Source organism: Protopterus annectens, chromosome 8.part0 (assembly GCF_019279795.1).
Source record: "Protopterus annectens isolate FY-2018-M chromosome 8.part0, PAN1.0, whole genome shotgun sequence".
NCBI classification, from domain to species: Eukaryota; Metazoa; Chordata; order Ceratodontiformes; family Protopteridae; genus Protopterus; species Protopterus annectens.
The window spans coordinates 1,934,548,856-1,934,575,131 of NC_056741.1; the positions used below are offsets into that span (position 1 = coordinate 1,934,548,856).

Genomic DNA, 26,276 nt, shown 5'->3' on the forward strand with positions numbered 1-26,276 from the left:
TAGCTAATTAGCATAGGCTGCTTCCCCAGAATGCTTCATTAGCATTTGCAGTGGGCCACATAGAGAGCCCGCCATGGATGTTCTTCATGTTTCACTGTTGCAGTCATTACATTTGGGTAATCTGCTGACAGGTTGCCCTCAGTCAGCCTGATTAACAAAGTCTTGGGTCCTGCGTCAGTTGCTGTCCTTTCTTCCATAACGTCAGGTTGTCAGGGGTATAAAACATGCATCCGATGCCATTTTCATCAGTCTTTCTTGCCGCACGGTGCCCGAAGCAAAAGCAGTTCGTAAGTGCCGGTCGGCCGACTCCTGAAATTTTCGTTTTCAAGTTTCAGAACCGAAGTCTTCAACCTAAAGCTAAGTACCCCATTGGGGAAACCTTTTCTTGCTCCTTACCAATGTCAGTAAAAGTAAAAGGATTTTCATTTGTACTGTATTCCTTGCCTAGGCCCTGACCACAACGTGCCTTGCTGTCGGTTTTGGGCTAAATTTAATCAGCGCACTAATAAGCGCCAGTATATTTTTGCATCTAAATATTTTGGCTCAAGATTTAACTATCCAGAAATGTCATCGGTTGGCAATCCAACTACCGGAATACACAAAAAATGCAAAGAAAAAGACAGAGACAGACCGTTGAGGTCCAAAACCGACGACGAAGCTTCTCCTAAGCCAGTCGTCGGTTTGCCGGTACTCATTGAGGTGCTTTTGCAGCCCCTGATACCCACTACCTTTGATTCGCAGGCCTCTACTGAGACCCATTCGGAGTCCGGTATGCTGAGAGACACTTTAAGTATTGAACCCATGGATGTCTCTACCTTAGATGGGTCCGGAGCCACTGAGCAGGCACTGCCTTCTGAGGGTGTTTTCAGGCCTAAAGATTTGTATATTAAATCAACGCCATCTTCAAAACATAGGCCAAAATCAACTTCTATGTCTAAAAAAATGATGCTTGGGCCACGTGCACAGGCCCCTATGCCTAAAAAACAAATGATCAAAATGGCTGAGGATTTAATTACCTTGATCAGGGGTTCCCATCCCCCTCCTGCTAAGAGGCCTAGGCAAGGCACTGATTATGAATCATCAGATCAAGTTTCCATTTCTTCTGATTCCTCTTCTGATCAGGAATTATCTATTCCACCTTATGAGGACTCTGATGCAGAAGAATCCATCCCTTCTGCTTCTCCTCCTGAGGATTTTTCTTTTGGAGAAACTTTGCATACCTTAAGGGAACATTTTCACTGGGAGAGTCAGAATTTTTCAGAATCTAAAAAGAAGCTTAGGGATTTCCTTCTACTTCCTCAGCATAGGCCTTTGGCTATACCTCCTGTTCTAGACATTGCTGATGATATTTTCTCAGAATCCAGCATGGCTCCTGATTCCCTGCCTCCAGCTCCTAGTAAGCCAGACAGATATTACAGGGTTCCTGACTCCCACAAATTTCTTTTTAAAAACCCTTCTGCTGACCCTGAAACCATTTCTCAGGGTCCCAAGGGTTTTAAGGCTTCTACTGCTAAAAATCCTACCCCTTCTGATAGACTCCAGGCGTTGGATAGATGGGGTAAGAAGGTTCACACATCTGCAACCTTGGCAATCAGGGCTTTAAACTGTCAATTTCATATGCTTAAATATCAGCAGCATGTCATGGGCTTACTTAAACAGAAAATTATGTTGATTTCTGACTGTGTGGAAATAAAAGAGTTACAGGATTTATTGCATTCAGCTGAACAAGTTGGAAAGCATACTTTGCAATGTGGTTTTGATTCCTTGGAGGCCTCTTGCAGGGCCGCTGTAACTGGATCTGTGATAAGAAGGCATGCTTTGCTCAAGGAGCAAAATCAACCTGATCATGTTAAAGCAAAATTGTTGGATGCTCCTTTACAACAGGATAGTCTGTTTGGTAATAAGGCAGAAGAAGTTTTGAAAAAGATGGAAGACAAAGCTAAATCTATGCAAACTGTAAAAGATTGCCTACAAGTGCAGCCACCCAGGTTCAGTTGGCACTGTCCTACTAAGAATTGGTCCTTTCCAGTACCCACCAGAGCTGCTCAGGTCAAACCCAGACACTCCAAAGGCTCTAGGTTTCAGTCACAAGGAACTTACAGAACAAAACAATGGGGTGCCTCCACCTCCAAAACTGGAAGTAGCAAGGCACCTCCCTACGGCAAACAGTCTCAATTACTTTCCTCTGCCATCTCCAAGCAGTTATCTTTTGACAGCCCCTTTGGGGGGAAAACTAGCACTTCATGCACAAAATTGGCATCTAATTACCCAGGACAAGTGGGTTTTGAATATAGTATCCCAGGGATACAGATTTCATTTCCACACATTGCCAATCCCAAACGGATGGCCAGATCTGCCTCCAAATCACTGAGCAGAGGCCCAGAAACAAGTTATGTCCCTCATGAATATGGGGGCTATTCAACCAGTACCAGAAAAGGAAAAGGGACAAGGTTTTTATTCAAGACTTTTTCTGGTACTCAGAAAAGACAAATCATGGCATCCAATTCTGGACTTATCCATTCTAAATACATTTCTGGACATTCCAAAATTCAAGATGCTGACTCTACAGCAGTTACTGCCTATGCTAGGCAAGGATGACTGGTTGGTAACTCTAGACTTAAAAGAGGCTTACCTTCATATCCCAGTCAGGGAATCTTGCAGCAGATACCTCCGCTTCAAAGCAGGCTATTTGCATTACCAGTTCTCTGGCCCTTTGGCTTATCTACTACGCCCAGGGTCTTCACAGAGTGACTGGCACCAGTAATTGCATTTTACAGACAAAGAAACATTCAAATTTATCCTTATCTGGATGATTGTTTAATTCAGGCAGAAAGCAAGGACACCCTTCTACAGCATCTGGCGTTTGTAAAAAGGCTTCTAACTTGTCTAGGTACACCATAAACGAAAATAAATCACAACTGGTACCCTCTCAAATAATTACATTCCTGGATGCAAGCTTGAATACAACTGCCCAGATGACTTACCTCATGCCAGAAAAACAAATTCAATTGATGACTTACTTCAAACAAGTGGCCACAAAAACCCAGTTATCTGCAAGACAAATTCTGCAGGCCTTAGGGTTCATGGCTTCCTGCATTCTACTAATTCCATATGCAAGACTGCATATGAGGAAACTTCAATGGTACCTAAAAAGCTTATGGAGTCAACATTGTCACAGCCTGGAAACAATGATTCCTATCATTCCTTGCCTGCAGCAAGAGTTCCTATGGTGGACAGAGGCCTGTCACCAAAACAAGGGACTGTCATTCATTCAACCCCCTGCCACCCAAACCCTGACTACAGACGCATCAGATTATGCTTGGGGGGCGCATCTGGCAGGGAGATGCATTCAGGGCGAATGGAGCCCAAATCAAATGCACCTACATATCAACCAGAAAGAGATGTTAGCTGTACAGAATGCTCTTTCAGCCTTCAAGGACTCACTTCATCCAGGACAACTACTGATAAAGATGGACAACACCACAGTCATGTGGTACATAAACAAGCAGGGGGGGTACCCATTCCTAACCCCTTTGCAGACTAGCCATGGCATTGTAAAACACAGCCTTGACTTACCAAATACATCTACAAACTCAATTCCTGCCAGGAAAGCAAAATACTCTGGCAGACGAACTAAGCAGAAATCTTATGGACCCAAATGAATGGAAACTGGATCCACAAATCTTCAGCATGTTGACACACAAATGGGGGAGCCCAGACATAGATGTTTTTACCTCACCCCAAAACTATCAGTTGGACAAATTCTGCACAAGAATCTATCACAAAAAAGATTGGAAAGTGGATGCCCTATCCTTCAGCTGGAAAAACCTATCAGTCTATGCCTTTTCCCCTCTGCCTCTGCTCTTCAAGGTATTACTAAACGTCAGACAGGAAAAAACAAAAATGATTCTGATTGCTCCAGACTGGCCTCGCCAACAGTGGTACCCGCTTCTACGCAATATGTCACACCTTCCTCTGTGGTTCCTGCCTCAGACACCTTATCTACTGTCTCAGCAGAACTATCAAATTCTGCACACTCAGCTCCAAACTCTGAATCTTGCAGCATGGCTAATCAACTAATTTCACCAGTTACATCTCTCAGCAAACCTGTGATGGTTGTCATTTTGGAGGTTAGAAGGCCTAGTACTAGAAAATCTTTTGCTGATAAATGGAAAAGATTCTGTGCCTGGAACCAGGCATTAGGAATAAGTGCAGCAATGCCCAATATTCCTCAGATTCTGCAATATTTAACTGAGATGCTTCACAAGGGCCTATATTTTTCTTCCATAAAAATCCATGCCTCTGCCATTTCAGCTCATTACAACATAGAGCCTCCCCTCTTTTCTCATCCCCTGCTAAAGCAGTATCTCAGAGGGGCCAAAAATATAAGACCTCCAAGGAGAGTACCAACTCCCGCATGGGACCTCAATTTTGTGTTGGAAAAGCTCACCCTACCTCCTTTTGAGCCAGCTGCTACTGCAGACATAAAATTTCTTTCTTGGAAGACAGCTTTTCTTTTAGCAGTCACTTCAGCTAAAAGGATTTCAGAACTACAGGCTCTCATGGCAGTGGAGCCTTTTATTATTTTCTACCTGGACAGGGTGTCGCTCAGGACCAATCCATCCTTTATGCCTAAAGTGGTATCTAGTGTGGCTCTTAATCAGACCATTCATCTGCCAACTTTTTTCCCAAATCCACAGAACAAGGGGGAGTGGATTCTGCATTCATTGGATGTACACAGACAACTAAGATTCTACTTAAACAAGACAAAATGTCTAAGAAAATCTGAGCAACTACTGATGGCATTTGCTGCAGGGGCAGAGGGAAAGGCTATTTCAAAGCAGACTATTTCAAAATGGATAAGCCATTGTATTCATTTCTGCTACATGCATCATGGTAAACCTGTCCCCAAGGAGATCAGATCCCATTCCACCAGGGCTGCATCTACATCTGCAACCTTTCTCAGAGGGTTCCTACCAGGGACATTCTAGAAACTTCTACCTGGAGCTCAGCTCATACGTTCACCAAACATTACCATTTACATCTCTTCTCTAAATCCAGAGCAGGCTTTGCCACTGCTGTCCTGCAGGGCCTTATAGATGCTCCTAATGCTGTTTAATTCCATCCTCCGAACCATAGCTTTGGGATTCTACCAAAATGTAATGACTACAGCAGTGAAACATGAAGAATATAGCATAAATATAGATGTTCGAGTGTATTCACTGTTTCAGTCCTGGTTACCCACCCGCCAGCCAGCTACTTTTCTCTTTTTATACCTCTTCTTTCTTTTACTATGCTCAAAAGCCTTTTTGTTGTATTTGCTTTTATTTGGAGGTATATTTTTTGTGTTCTAAACTACATGCATGTGTGTGTGTATATATATATATATATATATATATATTTTTTTTTTTTTTTTTTTTTTTTTTTGCTCGCCATTTGGGGGGCACCTGACATCTGGGGCAAGAAAAACTGATGAAAATGGCATCGGCTGCATGTTTTATACCCCTGATGACCTGATGTCATAGAAGAAGGGACAGCAACCGACGCAGGACCCAAGACTTTGTTAATCAGGCCGACTGAGGGCAACCTGCCAGCAGATTACCCAAATGTAATGACTGCAACAGTGAATACACTTGAACATCTACATTTATGGTAAGTGTACACAACTATACTTTCTATAACTTTTTGTATTACGGCCCAGTGATGGGGTTACTCCTGAATTGGAAATGGTTACTCTGAGGGGTAAAATGTACTTACCACTCACTATAAACTTTCTAAATCACCCCAATATATACATAGTGGATATTTAATTTATAAGCAAACTGTTATAACACCCGCTGTTACCATTAGCGTATACAAGAACAATATTTTTTAGTTAAGGTATTTAAGAATTGAAATCACTTCATAACTGGTGTTGTAAGATATGTTTACTTAAACATTGCATATATGATAACTACGTTATGTTGTGATTATATTTTTTCTGGATGTTTAGCATATCATCATATCTAAGGATAAGCTGTTTTCAGGTAGTTTTGAGCTTTAAATAGTGAAGTGCTGAAAAATACTTACTGGCATTACTTACCTGTTTTATGCATATAGTATACTAGGTAGTGCTCTTTGGAAGGTGCTGGATCAGAGTTCTGGCAGATGTGATACTCAGAATGGATGTCTATAGAAAGAGTCTTGTTTTGATTTCCACTGCATATTCCTCTGATTGTGTTTTTTGTTTGTGATGCAGGTCTGGGTACTAGCACAGCAAAAGAGGCAAAAGAATATTTTGCAGATATGGATCGTCACCGGATTCCTTTCAGATACTGTGGTCCTGAAGATGATGTTGCAATTGATCTGGTAACTTTTCTTCCATTTTCCAGTTTAACCAGTCAAGTTATCTGAAGATTGAATTCAAGGAAGTGTTCTTATTAGAAAACATAGCTTTTATTACATATTTATTTATTTATTTATTTATTTATTGTTGGGATTGTGCCCTAGGTACTACTGTCTTCCTTTCCATATTCTTGGCAGGCAAAAATAGAATGTATACACACATTCACACACAAGAAGTTTGGGAGTGGAATGTTAAGTAAGAACATCAACTTATCTTCCTGACACCAGGGCAGAGAGGCATTCATAAAGATATAATGGTACTTATGTATTATCGCAACCACATTTCGAACAGGAGCAACAGGTGTTTTCCAAGCCGTATAGCTGTTTCTCCTGTTCGAAATCTCATTGCGAAAAGACGTTAAGTCCCGCTTTCTTTTTTTACTTAAAGTATTGCTTTATTGTCCACGAGACTCACTCAATGAGCATTATCGCAATCGCATTTCAAACAAGAGAAACGTCTCTTTTTCCAAGCCGTATACCTGTTTGTCTTGTTCGCAATCTGATTGTGATAAGATGTAAATACCATTACATATTAGATTCCTTTCAAGGTATAATTATTTCAGTTAGATGGTAACAAATATATATGATTTTGTGATATTCTGCTCTCCAGTAAATGAATAAAACTGTAACTAATAATATAGGTATGCTTTGTAAATAGATGGGGGACGAGGAATATAAATGGGCTGTTGAATACACACTGACTGATTAGTAAGGCACCTATGGTATGTAAAAAGAGTATTTTTAAAACATTTGTCAGCTTTGGTTATAAGTATACTAAATTCATGCACATAGTTGTAAACCCCGACTTAGGTAAACTATGTTATGGTAACAGGATGGCTATCTATGGTACAGTACCAGTTCTTTATTTGACGGTTTGTGAACATCAGCACTTTAATGTAGGGGAAGCTGTTGTAGAACACAGACACACAGGGAAAACTGTTGTAGAACACAAACACACACGTGTTTTCGAGTACTCCTCTTCCTGCCTCATACACAATGTGACAGAGTAATAATTAGTAGTCCGGACACCCCTTTTAAGATTAACATAAATATTTTTGGCAAAACATAAGGAATTATCGCAGGTTGGAAAAGTGGTTGCGATAATACTTTAAGTACCGATATAATCTGTGTTCAGGATTTCAGAATTTTTTCTTTAGCATTTCACGGCATGCCCACTGTAAATATCATTAGATTTGTGTAACAAAAAAGCAAGTAATTTTCTTTTCTCTGACAGAAGCAGATATATACTAAGTAAAATAATTGTGCCATTATAATGAAACAACTAAAACTCTTATGTATTTGATGCAATGTTCTTAAACATCTGAAGTGTTCAGACAGAAGAAAAATGTATGATTTTATTAGGAATTATGAACTGATACTCAGAAAATAAAGCTACAGTACTTCCGTAACATTTGCTTCTAAAAGCACAGTATCAGTGTAGTTTATAAGTGAATACCTATATTTGTTGTTCTAGATGCTACCATAATATGTCAAACCATTTTAAATATATAACCCTCTTTCAATATAAACCACCAAGAGGCCCAACTGACTATTAGAATTTATTAGCTTTTTAAGGTGTTGAGTATGTCTTCTTTTCAGTGTTAGAAATATAGTGCATATTCTGAAAATGTCTGTATAAATATATGAGAAGCAAAAAAAAAAAAAAAGCTTCTCCTGCATTTTTCTGATTTTAATTTAACTGGAGGTTCAACTGGTTGAAACATACTAGTTGAAGTTTCAGCTTTAAAAAAAATATATATAAAAGCAGAGATTTGTTTTGTCTATTTTTTATAGGGGACAAGCCCTCTACATCCCTTCTTTTTATATCCAAATTTCACCGTTTTACACTGAAGAGGAAGGTCTCCACATAGTGAGTTAGTGCTAGTGCACAAGTTGAAATCACATCAACAGTGATTTCTATTAGGAACAACAAGAAAAGAAGCCTAGGAAAAGAAAGTTAATCTCTGGCAAATTAAACTTGATGAGTTTAGCCTCTACACTTTGCCCTCAAGGAATGGCAGACTACTAGCAATAATTATACATATATTTTCCATGCATTCTTAGTTTAAAATAAGCCTTATATAGGCAGTCATTTCTAAAGATGGGCATTTTATGTCCACATATTTTTCTAGTGTGCAGATATAAAGAGTTTCCATTTTGCAAGAAATTATTTCCATTTTGTAGAAATTATTTTCAGTGTTATTGGATGGGATGGGATTGGAAAATATCATAACAGGATAAGCTTTCTCATTTTCTTTGTATAGAGCAGTTATGAATGATCCCCTGAGCTACCTTCTCCTTTTAATCAGGAGAATATATTTTGACTCCCTAACTTTTTAATGTCCTTTCTTCAGTCTCCCATACCAGCAGTCCTGCCACTATAGGTCAAATGTATGAACTTTCTAGACTTCTGGACATGCCTATACAATGAATTGTGCCTGACAAGCATTTCACAGACTAGTTAAAAATAAGATATCATTGCTGCAGAAATCAGATATGAATGAGAATTGGTCACAAGATGACTGGACTCCTAGATATATCTTTTTTGCCATGTGCATACCTCTCAACTGTTCAGATTTTCACAATATGTACAGATTTTTGTTGCATATTTTGCTCTTTTCCTTATAAAATATGTGTTTTTTGGCAAATCACTGAGGGTTGAAGTCACTAAATAATGACATGCACTTTAGTTTCAGATGTCATTTACTTTAGAAAATGCACGCTAACACAAATCCTGTTACTCTAGTAGCTCTCTAAGTTTAGAGGAGCAATATTTAAAACCTATCCCCATTTTTTAGGCCTTTGTTTATTATTTTAGTTTTTTTTTCAGATTTCTTATACCAAGGAGATGAGAAGTATGGTCATGTGATGTATTTGTGGTGATTGTTCTAGAATACAAGACAGTACCCAATTAAAGGACCCCGTATTTAAAGAGAAAACACTGTGCATCTTCACTCTATTCCTTTTCATGCTGATTCACCTGTTGCTCCTGGCTGTGTCTGACATGCATGAGTGCACCTTTTTCTTTCTTTTAAGAATTTGGTCTGGCATATTTGTATGTAGACTATATTTTTCTCTTCTTTATGAACTGTAAAAGCTTCCAGTTAATACATTTCCAGACAGAGAGCTCTCTCTATATTACCACCATCCACTTCAAAAGTGAAAAACGAAGATGATAGGTTCATTGATGATGGACAGATATCTTAACCCTTTAAGGTTAAACCTCGAATAGGAATTGCAATCACAAGAGATCATGGTGATTTAAGATGTATTTTTTATAACAATGAGATTGCTCTGCTGAACTCCCTGGATTTGATCAGTGGCAGTTTATAGCTAAAATGCATATTTAAATATACTGTTGACCTCATTTCTTTATTTTACAATATACATACCAGATGACTGGAGTTGTGTTTTAGGAACCGGAACTGATATCTGCTGTTAAATGAGTAAATATTTTTTACAACTGTCTATCTTGTTGCTGGCATCCTGTAATGTTTAGTCATGTTACTTTATGATGAAATCATTATTTTTTTTTATTTGTAGGCCTTTTGCAAAAAAGAAGTTGATAATCGAAAAAAGTGGCTTACTAAATTCATGGATGATAGAAAGAAGTGTAGATTACAAGGACTTCCCGAGGTAAGTTTTGAAAAGGGGATGTGGGGATTTTGAATTTATTTTCTTTTTTTGTGACTTTGTGGTGGTAATGGCCAAAAACAGGTGACTTTTACCTTATTTTTTGTGTTTTACTAACAGTGTTTAGTGCAATATGTGTCCATAAGTTGATTAAAAGGATTGAATACTGACTAAAGCTTTTCACATTATATTGGCTAGTGTTCCCCATCCCATGTAGCCTTTTGGTTACCTGAGATGTTTGCCTAGATCTTCAGTGGAATACAATGTGAGGTCTGTGGGAAGGGAAGACAGTAGGATTCCTATACTCCTACGTTTGAAGATTACCATATCCAGCATCTTACCTCTGAACCGTGAAAGTTTCTTGGCATTTTGTTCTGTTAGGTATTTCTTTGGCAATGAGCATATACAATGAAGTTTACAAGCATTTTTTAAGAAAGCAGAGTGCTTTTGAATGTGTTTAGTTTGGACGCTGTTGAGAGATTAACCATAGAGTGAGACATTTTTTAAGATTATGGTAAGTGCAATTCTCTAGACAGAATCCCTTCAGCATCCTGCAGTGTTTTGTGTTAAGGTTACAACTGTTATGTCAGATTAATCTGGTACTAGTGCATTTTCTATTTCTTACATAATGAAAAATGTAAAGAACATGACAGCCAGTAGTAAAAAATGTATATGTGTTTGCCTGATTTTTTTCCCTCTAATGTGCCTTTATTATGCTTGAATTATGATTTTTTTCTGGATATAAAATAGCTTTTCTTTTCGGTTTGGTATTCTAAAAAGAATTGGCTGAGAAAAAGGTCTTCCTATGATTTTACTTTCTGTACTTGAACTAGCAGAAATGTTTTCATTGCATTGGGTCATCCTGAATAAAAAGAAAAGTTAAACCAGATTAGTAAAATACTACTGCAGTGAAGCTATAGCTGCTGAATCACCTAGGCAAGGCTCAGCCATGTGCAGGAGTTCCAAATGTGGACTTTCAAAGTGCCTATTTCATTTCATAGCCTGAATGAAGTTGCTTTGCTGCCAACCAGAAAGAACCAGAAACATACATAAATTGATAAAATGAGCTTAAGCAAGCAGTTTGCTATCGCCTCTGTGTCTGAGAAATTGCCTGAGTTGTTACAGATTCGGTCTTTTTATTTGCATATGGCCAATGTAAAAAAAGACATTTTCAAGATTTTGATATGGAAGGGAAACTTAATGAAAGCAGATAAATTTGATGGGTGGAATATGCAGTAACGCGATACTTCCCTTGAAGATAATTTTAGTATGATTGCACATGTAATTGTATTCCCTGTGAAGATAACAGTAGTGCGGTTACTGTGTAATGGCTAAACATTTTCAATGAGCACTGCCCATGTATCGAGAACTAGTGCTAACGTGAATTTGAATGTTTGCCACCAACTTCTCTGTTGCTTCTTCTCTTACCTTTGCACCTCTCTTTTGTTGTTTTAAGGAAATATTTTTAGGAGCTTGCTTTATTCTCATTGCTTTAGTTCTGTGGGAAAAAATACAAAATCAACCTCTTGTTATTACAGTGTAAACTTCACTCACGTGAATTGTAGTGTATACATATCATATTAGACAGTGTATTACTGAGTCTCTTAATTATGAATGTGTGAAAGTGAAAATCCAAGTGATAAGAAACTTGAAAGTATGATTTGAGAAGCATTGACATCAGAGCTATTAGCAGTACAGTTAGAGGTCTATTACTTATCAGTACAACACCAGATTTGCAATGTAAACTATATTAAACCACTCTTGCATTTAGTACAGAAATTGTAGCTACGTGTATAATTAACAGGTGAAAATTACTTCTGTACAAATAATAATAAAATGTTTGCAAGACAAAATAAGATTAAACTATGCCAACATACCTTCTTGCCATCTTCTTGAGATGTCTGTTTAAATAAAACAACTATCTAAAGATTTAAAAAGTGGTTCAAGCATTTCCATACTAGCACGACTGACTTAGAAGAAAATGTGATATTCCATAAACTGAGTACTTTTATGAATGATAAACTCTGGGCCAGAGTCAGGAATGCCTGCACTAAATGTACACGATCTGTATTCAAGAATATCTCTTCCACATTTTTGTGCTGTCTTTTCTCCTGCAATATTTCAGGGTGCAAGAAAATCAGTAGGAAAACTAAAATTTGTAAGAAGAAGATGTGTGTTATGATTGTGTTGCTGTGTACCCTTAGTGTAGGCATTAATGAATCCAGCTTTCAGTTTTTCAGCATAAACTAGGATAGTCATAGCATTTCACTGATTCAAGTAAATGTTCTTTACAGTGAGGATCCACACCAAACTTTCTGATGGGAGGGCTTTGACATCCCCCCATAGACTCTGAATATATTAACGCATGGACTTATGTGATCTCATAGTAAAAGGAAAGCCTGATTTTGATAAGAAAACATCTTGTTGCTGAAAAGTGATGACATATTGGATTGTGCCATACTGTCTGGTTTGCCTGCAGGCTATGAATATTTTATAGGTTTATAGGTGTGTACTAGGGTAATGACCACAAGGCCCTTTTTAAGCCTAGTCATGCATTCCAAATTCCTGACAAGTTCTGGTACCCTTGGTAAGTGTAACCAGTGGTTTGGGAAATGAAACATTTCCTGATTAAACTCCACAATTTAAAAAATCAATGTGCTTTTGGGATATTTTAACTAACAAACTAACGACTGGATGAAACATTAAACATCAAATAAATATGACTGAATATTAATCTGCTGTAATAATCAAAGCAAACTGGAACAAAGAATACTAAATCCCAGATATGGGTGGAACAGTATTTTGGATATCATAGTGACAACCTAGGATCTTTCTGTTCTTGAGCCACAAATATATTCTCTGTAACTAACACAAATCATGAAGCCATTATCTTTAAACTGAGTAAAATCAAACTAATAAAGAAATCATCTTCCTAGACTTCACCAATCAAAATGGTTATGCAATCAATGATATCCTTATGAAAGAGACAGGCCTACGTTTCTCAGTGATATGAGTAAATTTGCTCAATATATTTTCATTGAATTTTGTATTAACTTTGCATAGGCACTTACTAAGCTATTGGCCTGTGAGAATCTTAAGAAGCCTAGCTTTAAATTCCCATTTTAGTTTTTAGACCTTATAGTTTGCATACAAGTAACCCAGAGGTAGTCCACATAAGTATATGTTGGGACATTTACTTGTTTCCCCTAACCATGAGCGATGGAGGTGCTAAACTAGGAGTAAATTTGTGTTTACCCACCCATTCATTCAAATTACATTTTTACAGAGTAAAAAAAGTAATTTGCTTTGTGTGGACTGGAAGAGAGTTCCAGAGAAAATAGGTATTCTCTGTGATGCATACCCATCTCTCTGACATCTTCTATATGTTTTGTAAAAAAGATTGAAATTCTTTGAGCAGGTATTTATGATATCATCTAACTTGAGAAGGTGTAATATATCTGATAGAGCAGGGTCTGTTGAAGCTCTACGGGAAAGACAGAGGTCACCTCTCAGTAGCCTGTCTGATACTGAGAAGAGGGACAAGGCTTTCATATGATCTGCATATTTTTGTATGATTTGTTTAGTGAGAAAGCATTGTGATCATTCCATTTGTGACTAATGTTTGGACAGGTACACACCAAAAGGGGCATTATGCTCCTTTTTCTCCACCTAAATGGATATTGTGTAATGGAATGATTACATCCCTGGGCCTGAAATAAATATCTTTAGATATTAAGCTGTGCAATGAAAAAGGACGTCCTTATAACGATGGATATATGGTGACCAAAGGATACATGCATTTATGTATATATAATGTTAAGACAGAAAAACACACATAGAAATTCAACAAAAAGCCCTTTGAATCAGTTATAAAACTAATAATTTATACAACAGAAAATTTTACTGCATAAATTTCAGACCTTATTTTAGTCATAAAAACATGTATGGAAAAAAGTAAACTACAGAAACCACTTACTTATCAAAAATTTCAGATACAACAATTAACTCAGCGTGATTCAAAAAGTAAAAGCAATAACAATATATTATGTAGCCATATCAGTAAACTGAAAGAGGATTTGTGAGCAAGTGATCATTCATTCACAGGATATGGGAATCTTACCTACAGAAAAAAATCATGCAAATTATTAACAGCAGGTTCTCTGAATGCTGACTTTGTGAAGTAAAATCTCCAAAAGCACTTATGGTGATAATGGAGATTTCCCTTTCTTCTACTGTTGTGTGACCTTGGAGCAGGTACGAGTTCGACGGTGAGGGGTGTCCCCTTACATGGTGGGCTGCAGGGAGGCCTTCCTGCAAAAAAACAAAACAAAAAAAACACTTACTATGAGTTAACAAGAAATGCTTCCAGCCAGATTTTATAAAGGCTGACATTTGTAGCATTTGCTGTTGAATGATCATCATGAATCCATACTTTTAACCCCATCAGTTTGACCAGTTAATAAAATCAAGATATCAGTAATGAAACCTATCCAAAACCAAAAGTAGAACTACTTCTGTTAGATGTGGAATAGTATTGGCTTGTTAAAAAGAGCTATTGTTTTCTGAATTACATGCCTTCCTTGAATAGGTAACAGTAACATTTAAGGACTCACACAACAAGAGGTTCTCCAGTTTGATTCTTGGCTGGGGTGCCTTATGTGCACAATCTGCATGTCCTCCCTGTGGTCAAGTGGGTTTCCTCTGCATGCTCCAGTTTCCTCCCACATCCCAAAGGCATGCTGCAGGTGGATTGGACACTCTAAATTGGCTCTAGGTGTGAGTGTATGCATCTGTGTGCCTTCTGTGGAAGGTTGGGCACCAGGCTGGCAACTCAACAACATAAAACTCCACTGTCAGTTGTTCTGTGGACCATTGTTCCACTGTGGTGACCCCTAATGGGAAAAGTCAAAATGAGAATAAGCACTTAAGGACTGATTGCTATTTATCTTGATGTTGCTAAGGCATTTGACACTATTTTACATGAAGGAACAATATGACAAATTAAATGTTTAATCCATCTGTAGCTCAGTGGATATAACACTGGATAAGCAGTTTGTTTTTTTGCTACCAAAACATATAAATTGACTGCAGCATACAAGATAAACATCATAGCAATTTATTTAACAAATGTTGAAGAGCAGTAGATGACTTAGATTTAAATTTTAATATGAAATCTTGCAAGATAATGCTTTTGAGTCATAGCTGTTTGAGGCACGTGTATAGTGAATATATAATATGCACAAAGGGGTAATGTTTTCAATTATATTATCAAGTAGATCAAAAGGAATTTGCATTGGTCATGGTATTACTAGAAATAAGGCATCTGTATGCAAAAGAAGAGGTATTGTGCTAAATTATGTAGGTTTTACTTAAGGAAACTCATGGTACATTGCATTTTTATGTCTTAGTGTTCATTTATGATGACTGGTCTAGATCACCTCTGTTAACTTTAGTTTATTAATATAGGTATTCTTGTATGGGAAGAATACAGAATTCTTGAGTTATAATGACTTCATCAATAAAGAACTGATTTTGTTTTCAAACTCTGACAATGAACGATCCATACCTTCATTGGCTGATGGTAAGTTAGACCTAAACTCTCTGTGTACCTTAGTAATGTTGCTTAAGTTTAGTTAATATTTTACTGGACTATTTTGTTTTAACTTTTCTCAGCAGTCCTTCTTGTCTTCTCTCCAAGAACACCATGTCAGCACAGCCTTAAAATCACAGTGGGACAAGTATTGGAAGCCCTTTCCAAAATCAAAAACACAAAGTGTGTGTGTTCAGTTCACATACCAGGGTTCTTCCTTGTCACCATGAAATACTGTCCCTTAGATCTCCTGGTAAACTATTTTGCCACAGCCTATCCTCTGGCTTTGTTCTAGAAACCTGGAGAACTGAAGTCATGGTCACCTAAATAAAGGCAGCCTAACAGCTGGTCCAAAGAACTACAGACCAGTTAGTCAAACAGTAACATATCCAAGGCAATGGAATGTATTATCACAAATTTATTAACAAGGATAATGGTAAACAACAAACCTTGACTCACAGCAGTTTGGTTTTGTGGAAGGTAGATCCAGCCTTCTTAATATGGTGAACTTCTTTGAGAAAGTCACTAAAATATTAGACAAAGACACATGCTCCAGAGACCTCAACCTCATTACCACAATCAACAGAACATGCTGGAGGGACACGTTCCTCACCCAGAGAATGCCCATGCTCATGAATAGACTACCCCTACATGTCACGCAGAGCATCTCACTGTTCCTCTTCAAGAGAAGTCTTGATGAGTGGATGGGAAATAGAAAATTCACCCCGGGGATCACTTTAGTGGCTTTACTCGACAGAGGCACTGGAAACTAAGGTCGGGTGGCATGATGTCAGGGTAATCCTATGGGCTATTAGCCTAGTACATACCTATGAACTGCCAAGACTGATTTTGGCAAAACCTTTTTTTTTTAAACAAGAAACATCTTTATTACATTATCACATATGATATAGCCAATCTTACATTTATATAAATGAAAACAAACTGTATTGACATAATTGTAGTTGCAGACATTATACATCGCTTATAATCTAGCCAGTCATTGTCAGTCAAACATGACATAGCTCATTCAAATCCTTCCATCTTTTAAATCTCATTCCTCTGCATGTATTGTTCCCACAATTCCCATTTTCCCTATGTAATTTGCTCCTACCCTTCTCTAAGTATCCCAGTTACAGTTGTCTTATCTCATTCTTATTCACTACTTCTAGTAAAGTTGGTTTAGACTTTCATCTCCACTTTCTAGTAATTGCTTTTTTGGTAGCCACCATAATTAGACTCAGCAAGGCCTTACTATGTCTTGGCAATTCTGATTCTATATGATAGCTCAAAACATAATTTCTTTAGTTACACCAATTTGCTCACCCTGTATCTCTGACAGATCAGTCTGTAGGGAATCTTTAAAGTCAGCCAATTCATTACACACCCAGAAAATATGTTCCCAGTTACCTCTTTCTTCCCCATCACACCTCCAACAATTGCTATCTAACTGAGGAAAAATTCTTTGGAGTCTACTTGGGGTATAAAAATGCCTATGTAAATACTTCCAAGCAAAGATCTAAATCTTCTAGACTTTGTGAATGTTTGGGAGACATACATATGCCCGCCTATTGTTTCTTTGTGAATTGCTTATCCAGTCTCTCTTCCCAATACTTTCTAACCTCCTCTGATTGATTCTTACAGTTATCATGCAATATTTTATATGCTCTACTAATTATTCTTTTTTAGTAGCAGCTTCTGCTCTAGATTCTACTAAAACCTCAACCAGCCCTGGTCTTTCATTTAGGACCCCCTATTTCTTTGTTTGCCTATACTCTGATATCAATCCTTGATAGGGAAGGCAATCGCTAACCTGCAGTCCAAATAAATTCTTGGCCTCTTCCCATTCTATTACCTTTCCCTCGCTAATTATTTGCTCCCAGTACCTTAGTTTCTTTGTCAGTTTTCTCCAACAAATTCCAACCTCCCTTGCCTATTGTCTGTATACCTAATTGCAGTCATCCTTATCTGCAAAAATCAAATTTCTCCATTCCTGTGTTGGTTTAGTTGATTTGGCCAAAGGCTTTTGACATAACCCTGAATTCAGAAATCATTGAAAAACTGATCCAAGTAAATATCAACCTCCACTTTACTAGCTGGGCAGCAAACTAGCTAACAAATGTCTCATACTTGGTGGGGTAAAAACACACTGTCCTCAAAAAAGACTTGTCAGCCAGTAGTTTTCTGCAGGGCTGTTTTCTGTGACCTCTGCACTTCAGTTTCTCCTCTGCCGATGTGATGTTAAAGGCCTATGGCTTACTACGTTTGCAGATGATGTCATCAGTATACCAGAAGACACACACATACTATTCAGGAGGGCCTTACCCACACAAATGTACAGACCCTGGTTGAAATGTTTTCTTGAATATTGCTTAGTTATATATTACCATAGCAATAGGGAACTTAGCTATCTGTCTTCATGAGTACTTCAACAGCTGTGCTTTCACAGAGTGTACACGATTTTGTTCTGCTGTATTGGTGCTCAACCCAAATAAACAAATCTAAATAAATTAATAAATAAAAACAATCTGCCAAGAGGGTGAATACTCATATGTCATTTACATATCAAATGATTTATCTCATACTAGATAAGGGAGGGCCTGAAATCTAACCTTAATTTGCTGGTATTAACAGTTTTAAAGTGAAATGTGGAATGAGAGTTTCCTAACGTGATTTTATTTGTTTTAAGGTTTAAAACCTGGCCAGAGGAAAGTCCTTTATACCTGCTTCAAAAGAAATGATAAACATGAAGTAAAAGTTGCACAGTTGGCTGGTTCAGTTGCTGAAATGTCTGCTTATCATCATGGAGAGGTAACATTAAGAACATTTAAATTTATTCTGTACTCCTATGGAAGAATTTATATATGTTTTCTGAAATATGTGTGCATGATGGGTCTGTATTACGGCGTTGAAATGCCATAACATTGAACACCGCTGACAAATATTCAGTGAAATTCACTTCTGTGATTCGTTGAATACTTGTCAGTCAAAGATGTAGATGGCCAACTACACTGTTGCCCTTTTCACCACTGTAGTGCAATCTCGGAGTTGGTATATTTAGTTAAGGGAGGTGTGGGTGGCACAGGGTGGGTTTGGTTTAGTTAGAATTAGTTCCGCTGCATTGCAGGGCAAGTATTTATTTGCCCGACAAGTATTCAGCGAATCATGGAAGTGAATCTCACTGAATACTTGTTGACATTGAGGTGTTCAGTGTTAGGGCATTTCGACTTCTTAATATAGACCCGTGCACTACTTTATTTTATTACTAATACTTTACTCTTCTTTGGACTTCAAATCAGGATGGCAGTCATCTGTAGAACTTTTCTCCTGCCAGTTGATAGTGTTGTAACAAAGAATTTTCAGTAGTTTCTTTGTGGGCCAGAATCAAATATACCCACTGACTGGCTAGAAGCAATCAGTTCCTACCACTGAGAGTGCTGCAGAATGCTTTGATTCAAAAAGTAGCATGTTCTAAATCAGTCTCAAATGGTGAGGCTATCCTCCCTGGTGATGCCCAAGCCTTTTGCAAGGGTGGCCCAAGCAATTTACAAAATACTGTGTGCTGAAAGCATCAACTATTTTGTGTTTTTTAAGGTAGGATGAGGCTAAACATAGAAGGGGAATAGTCCTCAAATATGGCTATTTGATTGCAAATTGACATCAATTTTGTCGTGTGCATTTTCTTGGAGTGTCATTCTGTTTATTTTATATTGGGAGAAGTCCAAAGCACTTCTTTTTTGTACTCTGTATACTATTAAGCATCCCTTCTGACACTGTATAGACCCATTTGTTTTACTTCAGGTTGAGTGTCAGAGCCATTAATTTTCAAACTAAAGCAGTTGTTCTTTGGTACATTCATTCCCTGATTGCAATAATAAAAATAACAACAGAAGGTAGAAAAGCAGATAGATAAAATAATTAACAAGAAACAATGCTACTACAGAGATATCAAGATTTGAAGCCAAGGCCATTAAAAGAATTTTTAAGTCTGATCATTGATTGCCAGTGTCTTAAGACGGCTGCAGAAGCATGCACAAGTAGACTTAAGGAATCATTGTAGTAGGTTTCGCAGGTTCTTTTTGCCTAGTTGTGATTTTGTTAGAGCATGGTAATTGTTTTATGTCACACTGTTGAACTGATGCCAGCTTGGAGGTATTAAAAGTGCATTTTTTAACTTTCAGGGCAAGAGGTTTATTTATATGGTGCAATGTAGACTTCCAAAGTCCATGGTTGCCTTTTTGACTCTTATAGACTTCACTTTCTACTCCCATTTATTGGCCACAGCTGGTGTACGCTGAAATTTCTTATTTTGTACATTTCCAATGGAAGCTGGCTGGTGGGAAGTCAGCAGAACTGACTTATAGGTTGATAATGAAAAAACAAAAGAAGAAACTCGTGTACGGTTACGATGAGTACTTTTCAACTATACTTTCTTGATATCTGTAGGACATCATATAATATTTTGCTTGGAACCTGAACTTTGTCAGTAAGGGTATTGAACATGAATTATAAGCAGAGTTGGTTTTGTGGTAAATTCTGTTATAACTGGTTACATTTGGTTACATTTAAAACATTTAACCCTTGGTTTTTGCCTTATACCAGAACTAGTAGCTTCCCCTGTTACTGGTGGACTCGGTTGGGATGGTTAAGGCTGCCCACCATGGGTTTCCTTATATCCATATGAAGCACTGAGTATTCCCTTCCTGTGCAGTGATGCCCTACTTGCTAAGTAGAGATCCCCCTTTTTCCCCAGCACATCTGCAGAGTTACACTCTTAGTCTGCTAACCAGATTCTCTTATCCTCAGACAAAGTGCTAAGACCTTGTTCCCACATCAGAATGTCTGTCAGCCCTTCAAAAGTGGTGACCTGATACCCACTCATCCACCTATGAAAATAAGGGGGTCTATATTATATAACCAAAGTTTTATAACTTCGAATACCATATGCTCGACACCATATGGTTGAAGTTATAAAACTTCAAATATGTATAAAAAATAATTAAAAAAAACTGACACATTAAAGCAGGGGGGCAAGTCCCCCTGCACCCCCGCTCTTTAAATATACCAACTTTGAGATCACACTACAGTGCAATAAAGGGAAATATTCAGGCTTTCCCCCCTGCTTACAATCCTTAGTTTTGTGTTTCCTCATTTTATTTTTTTTTTATATATTTATTCAAAGTTTTATAACTTCGACCATATGGTGTCGATTATATGGTATTCGAAGTTATAAAACTTTGGTTATATAATATAGACCCAAAAATAAGTGCTTAACTCAGCAATATAATTATGCACACTCTCATCTACCTTGCATCTATGCTCATGAAACTTTTTTCTGTAAGCTTCAGGTGTTAACTTAAAATATTCAAGTAAACAGCTTTTTACTATATCATAGTTTGAACGATCAATATCAAACAATTTAGAAATGGCAGTTACAGCTTTACCAGGATGTAAGTGGGTCATAAACCTTACCCAGAGCCCTTGGTCAGCATTATACTGTTTACATACTTTTTCAAATATATGAATAAAACTATCAGAATTATCACCCTCTGTAAATTGTGGAAGAAATTTACTGACCTTTATTGCTTCTGGAGTTCATTTATTCCCTTCCCCATTACCTCCATGACTCTGGTGAAAAGTCAGCTCTCCTTCTCATGTTGACACTGCTTCTCATTTTCTTCAGCCTCCAAACACCACAGTTTCTCATTTTTTTCAGCCTCCAAATGTTGCAGTCTCCCTGCTGATTCTAGTTTCTAGTTCCAAATGTTTGGTTCTTTGTCAACTTGCCATAATCCCCTCATGACGTCTTTGCCTCTTTTCCTGAACTAAACTAACAAAAAAGTAAATAAATAAAACTGTTGGGAAATGAAAATCTGAATGTTTACCTTGTGGCTGCTTGAGAGTACACTCACCTTCAGTGACAACTGCTTACAGGCTACCGAAGTTCAGTTAATATCCCATCATTGCTCACCAATATGTGATGTCCCCACTCTGGGCTAGTAATCAAGGAGCTTGATTCCTCACCACTGGCACTGGAAAGGGATGTCCACTTGGAACAAAAATGGATACACCTAGGGTTTCCTGATGCACCTCTCTGCATCAAGTACAATTTCCCTTAAGAGCACACATGGAACACACTCACCCTGTGGTCTGGGTTTCTCTCTCTGTCTCTCCCCAGGCCCCAGTAAGGCTCTCCACTGGCACAGCTGCATAGTTAAATCCTCAGCTGAGTGCCCAAGCTGAATGCTCCACCACTCTCTCTGTGAAACCAGAGCTTTGTGTCCTTGCTCCAAGTGGCTGACATACACACACTGTGTGATTTGATTCTCTCTCTCACACACACACACACACACACACACACAAATACACCTGGGAAAGGCTGGCACAGATTTACCTGCTGTGCCCCCCTTCTGCCCAGACTGCAAGGTAGTTATCACTGCCACCACACACTACAAAACCAGCTACCTAAGGCTCTTGCAAAGGTACCAGTTATACTGAGTGAAATTAATATTAATACCAATGGTAATGTTGACCAAACAGCCAGGCTTCAGAAGTGGCAACAGTGTCACCAATAGATATAAGTACTCTCAAAGGTTAAAATATTTCTCTAAAGGACCAGCCACAATGAAAAGTTTACATATATTTAATAATAAGTAATAAAAGAACATAAAAATATGAAATATCTATTTACAGTAAACACCAGAGATTCATTCACAAGACATATTAAAAATAACACAGCTGGAAAGATTCACACAGTTACAGAAAAACAATTTTCCTGACTGATCTAGAGAATTACTGTTCCTACTTACTTAATAGAGCAAGGCAAGATGAAGTACATGAGGGATCCTTCAATGTCAGGTTCCAAGAAACTGACTGCCCTGAGACTTCAGTCTCCTCTTACATTAAATCACTATTTCTGTACAAAAGTACGTCACATACATCTGGGCATCTGACTTCTAGTTCCCATGCAACCCCCCCCCCCCCCATTGCTAGAAACTGCTAAGATTTAGCACCATAATACACTCACAAGAACATTGCTCAGATCTGGTACAGCTTTTGGAAGTCATAAAACAATTACAAACGTCTACTCCTACAGAGACTAACAAACCATGCTTCTTACAGGCATTGTGTCTCTGACTTCATTCAAAAGTGTGAGATAACATCTTTATGGCCTAGGCCCAGTAATTTAATTTCTTACTATTTCTCAAAGTCAGATGGATTGAGATTAACCTCTTCTCTTCCAGCATCCTCTGTTATAATGTATTCATTTCAACAATGACAGTGCATACATTTAATCAGTTACTACACCCATGTATATTTATTTTCTGTCAACAGGACCCAGTGTTGGTACATTTTTAACACAATCAGCATTTTCAATACAAGCATCTATACAAGTCAGTTTGATACACAAATGACATATAATTCATTACAAAATTCCAGCTAGTTGTGCTGGCATATGTTACACACCCACTGCCCTACTTTTCCTGGCATAGCTGGCAATGCTTCACATCATCACAGCTGTGTAAAGAACTTTAATTGGTCTTTTATAATACCATTGATGTTGCTGTGTATCTGGTTTAAATCTTGCTTCCTAAAGTTTGTTTTCATTTGAAATCAGTCTGCCCCATCCATGATGTTTTTCTTTCTCTGATATATATAATACTGGGTAGTTTTTCCCTTCATTTTTTTGGGCATTAAGTTTCTCCTGAATATTTATCTAATTGAGGTTCATAAATATTGGGAAACAATCGGATAATTTCATTTCCTTTACTGATGGCAGATGCCATACCAGTGGCCAAAGAAATAAAGTGGCTTACATACAAAACAAAATATTCACAAATGCATAACCACCACAGTTTCAGCATATTTAACTTTATTGAAGGGATGTTTCTAGTACATGTTTCAGGAATATGCCTGTAGCCGACATTTGTTCAAATCTGAAAAAAGTCATCCTGGACACACTTTCTTTGAGTAGAGAGAGTGTTTGGGTGGACTGTCATTCTGTTATGCCATTTCAGCCTCTCAGCTTTTTTAAGAAAATTAGTTGGAAGTGGATCAAAATGCTAGACCCATCACAGAGGGACCCTTAAAGTGAAATACAACTAGATTGATTAGTGGCTTTATGAACTGCTATTCAAGAAGGTGTTCTAAAGTTGGTCACTTGGCAGTTTAAACATTGGTTATAAGTGATTTGCTGGCATTTACAAATGTTGATGTGACACCCTTGCTGCTCGTTTTGTGTGTATTCAAATAAGATGATGAGGCTGGGTGTTCATTTAAGTCATTTATTACACACAAACACATCAGGATGGATAACTGGAACTTAAAACTTTAACTATCTGACTGCTACACATATGCATGCTTTCACTCCGGCTGCTCACTCAAAATGGCACTCTGTATTCTGTACTTCTATGTGTGTACCCATGGACTGGAATGGCTCTTAAAGGTACACACACACTCTGATTACATCCTCTGTCTTTGACTAGCCTGTCATGCAAATGAAAAATGACAATTAAATGGGCATGCAAATGATAGATATATACAAACAACAGCAGTCATATCCGTTGCTGTGTATTTGGCATCAGATCTTGAGATACGACCTGGCCTCATAATGTAATAATTAGAACTGGGTTTAGCAATAAGGACAGTCACTGGGGAATGTTCTTCTTGAGGATTTTCAGGGATACTTTCAGGAACAGGAACAGAAGATGAAATATTCTCTGGAACAGGAACTTTAGACAAATCACTCTGAGAATTAAAGTCTTTATTACAGGCAAGATGCTGTAACACTGGCTCAGATACCAGTAGCAAATGCTTCTGATTCCAGCAGAATTCCATCCCTTGCAACTCAATGATGTTCCTCACACAAATGTTTCACAAGTCCTATTCGGTCAACCCTTTCGCTGTCGGTATCCTTGCTATCTCTCCTTCTTTCAGTGGATTCAGAGGCTTGCTGGTTTTGTCATTGTAGGACTTTTAGGACAAATGCTTCTTTATGAGTTGGGTTTTTATTGCTTTGCTGTTTTTAGCACTTGGAATCAGCAAATTCTTACTGATTGGTAGTGTGGTTCTAGTTTGTCTTGACATTAACCTCTGGGCAGGTGAACCAAGTAGATTGTCATGAGGAATGCTCAGGAAATTAAGCAGCTTTAGAAAAACATCAGTATTGTCTCGTTTAGATTTCTCCAACACCTGTTTTGCACTCTGCACTGCACGTTTGGCCAAGCCATTTGACTGTGGGTATTCAGAACTACTCGTAATATAACCAAAGTCCCATGTTTGAGCAAAGCTTGTGAACTGCTGTCTTGTAAACTGTGCACCATTGTCAGAAATGAGTGTGCAGACTACCATGGACAGAAAAATGTCTCTTCAACTTGAAAATGACAGTACTGGATGTGAGATTAGGAAGGAGGTCTGTCTTAAACCAATTTGAATAAGAGTCTACTAATGCTAAGTAATGTTGACCATTCCATTTGAAAATGTCTGTAGCTACTGTCGATCGAGGTAGTTCAGAAATCTGGCTTAGCTGAAGTGGTTATTTTTGTTGAAGCGGTTTAGTACTATTACAAATAGAACAAGCTGAGAGTTCTTTCTCAATGTCTTTTGACATGGAAGGCCAAAATACTAGTCCATTCGCCCTTCTTTAGGTAGAATCTGTTCTTGGGTGGCCACAATGCAAGATTTTAATATATTCTTATTGCAAGGATTTTGGAACAATCATTTTTGTACCATTTGTGATGATACCGTCTTCCATCAAAATCTTGTTTCTGTAACGAAAATACTGCTGCACTTCTAGTGGTTAACAAGATTGCTTTGACAGCCATCCTCGCCTGATAAAGTGGTTGAGCTTTTGGAGAATTGGATCTGAAGCTATGTGAGTTCTAAGCTTGTCAGGATACGTGGAAGAAAAAATTCTCCCTTCCATGACCTCCAAATTAGGTTTCTCATGTTAATGCTGTTCAGTGTTTATTCTGGGCGATCTGGATAAAGTATCAGCAAGCCAAAGAAGATTGCCTTTTGTGTAGATCAAGTGAAAATTGTACTTTTGCAATTTTAACATCATGCATTGCAATCTTGCAGGAGTTATGTGCATTGGCTTTTTCAAAATAGAAACCAAAGGTTGGTGATTAGTCGCAATTTGGATAGATCGGCTATAAATATAATCATGGAAGTTTGAAGATGAAAAAACACAATTCCTAGAAGCTCTTTCTCTATCTGAGCATACTGCATCTCAGTTTGGGTTAGAGTTTTGGATGCATAGGCTACTGGTCTACCCTCTTGAAGAATGACTGCACTGAGACCAAATTTCAAGGCATCACAGGAAATAGTTACAGGTTTGTGAACATCATAATATCTTAAGGTGGGTGGACTGGCAAGTTTCTGTTTCAAGACATCGAATGCTGTTGGTGTTGTTCCAACCAGTACCAGGTTACATCTTTGTGTATCAGCTCTCTTAGTGGTGCTGAAAGTTCACTCAGATCTGGAATGAACTTGCCCAAATAGTTGACCACTCCAAGAAAACGTTGTAAGGAAGTGACCTCCTCTGGAGCTGGCATCTCAAGAATTGCAGTTTGCATGGAAGGATCTGGTTGTAAGCCTGAACTGGTAAACAAATGGCCTACATAAGTAACTTATTGTAGCCTGAATTTGCATTTCTGAGGATTTAGCTTAA

At 37.9% G+C, this 26,276-nt stretch overlaps 1 protein-coding gene across 1 annotated transcript in view; it reads left to right on the plus strand.

Annotated features, from left to right (window-relative positions):
• LOC122808588 (DNA topoisomerase 2-beta-like) overlaps nt 1-26,276 on the plus strand; it is a 252,391-nt gene that overhangs the window by 152,976 nt on the left and 73,139 nt on the right. Inside the window, exons 17-20 of the mRNA XM_044079545.1 lie at nt 6,239-6,348; nt 9,928-10,020; nt 15,484-15,598; nt 18,294-18,415. Of these exons, the coding sequence (XP_043935480.1) occupies nt 6,239-6,348; nt 9,928-10,020; nt 15,484-15,598; nt 18,294-18,415 (440 nt within the window). The remainder of the gene's footprint in view (nt 1-6,238; nt 6,349-9,927; nt 10,021-15,483; nt 15,599-18,293; nt 18,416-26,276) is intronic.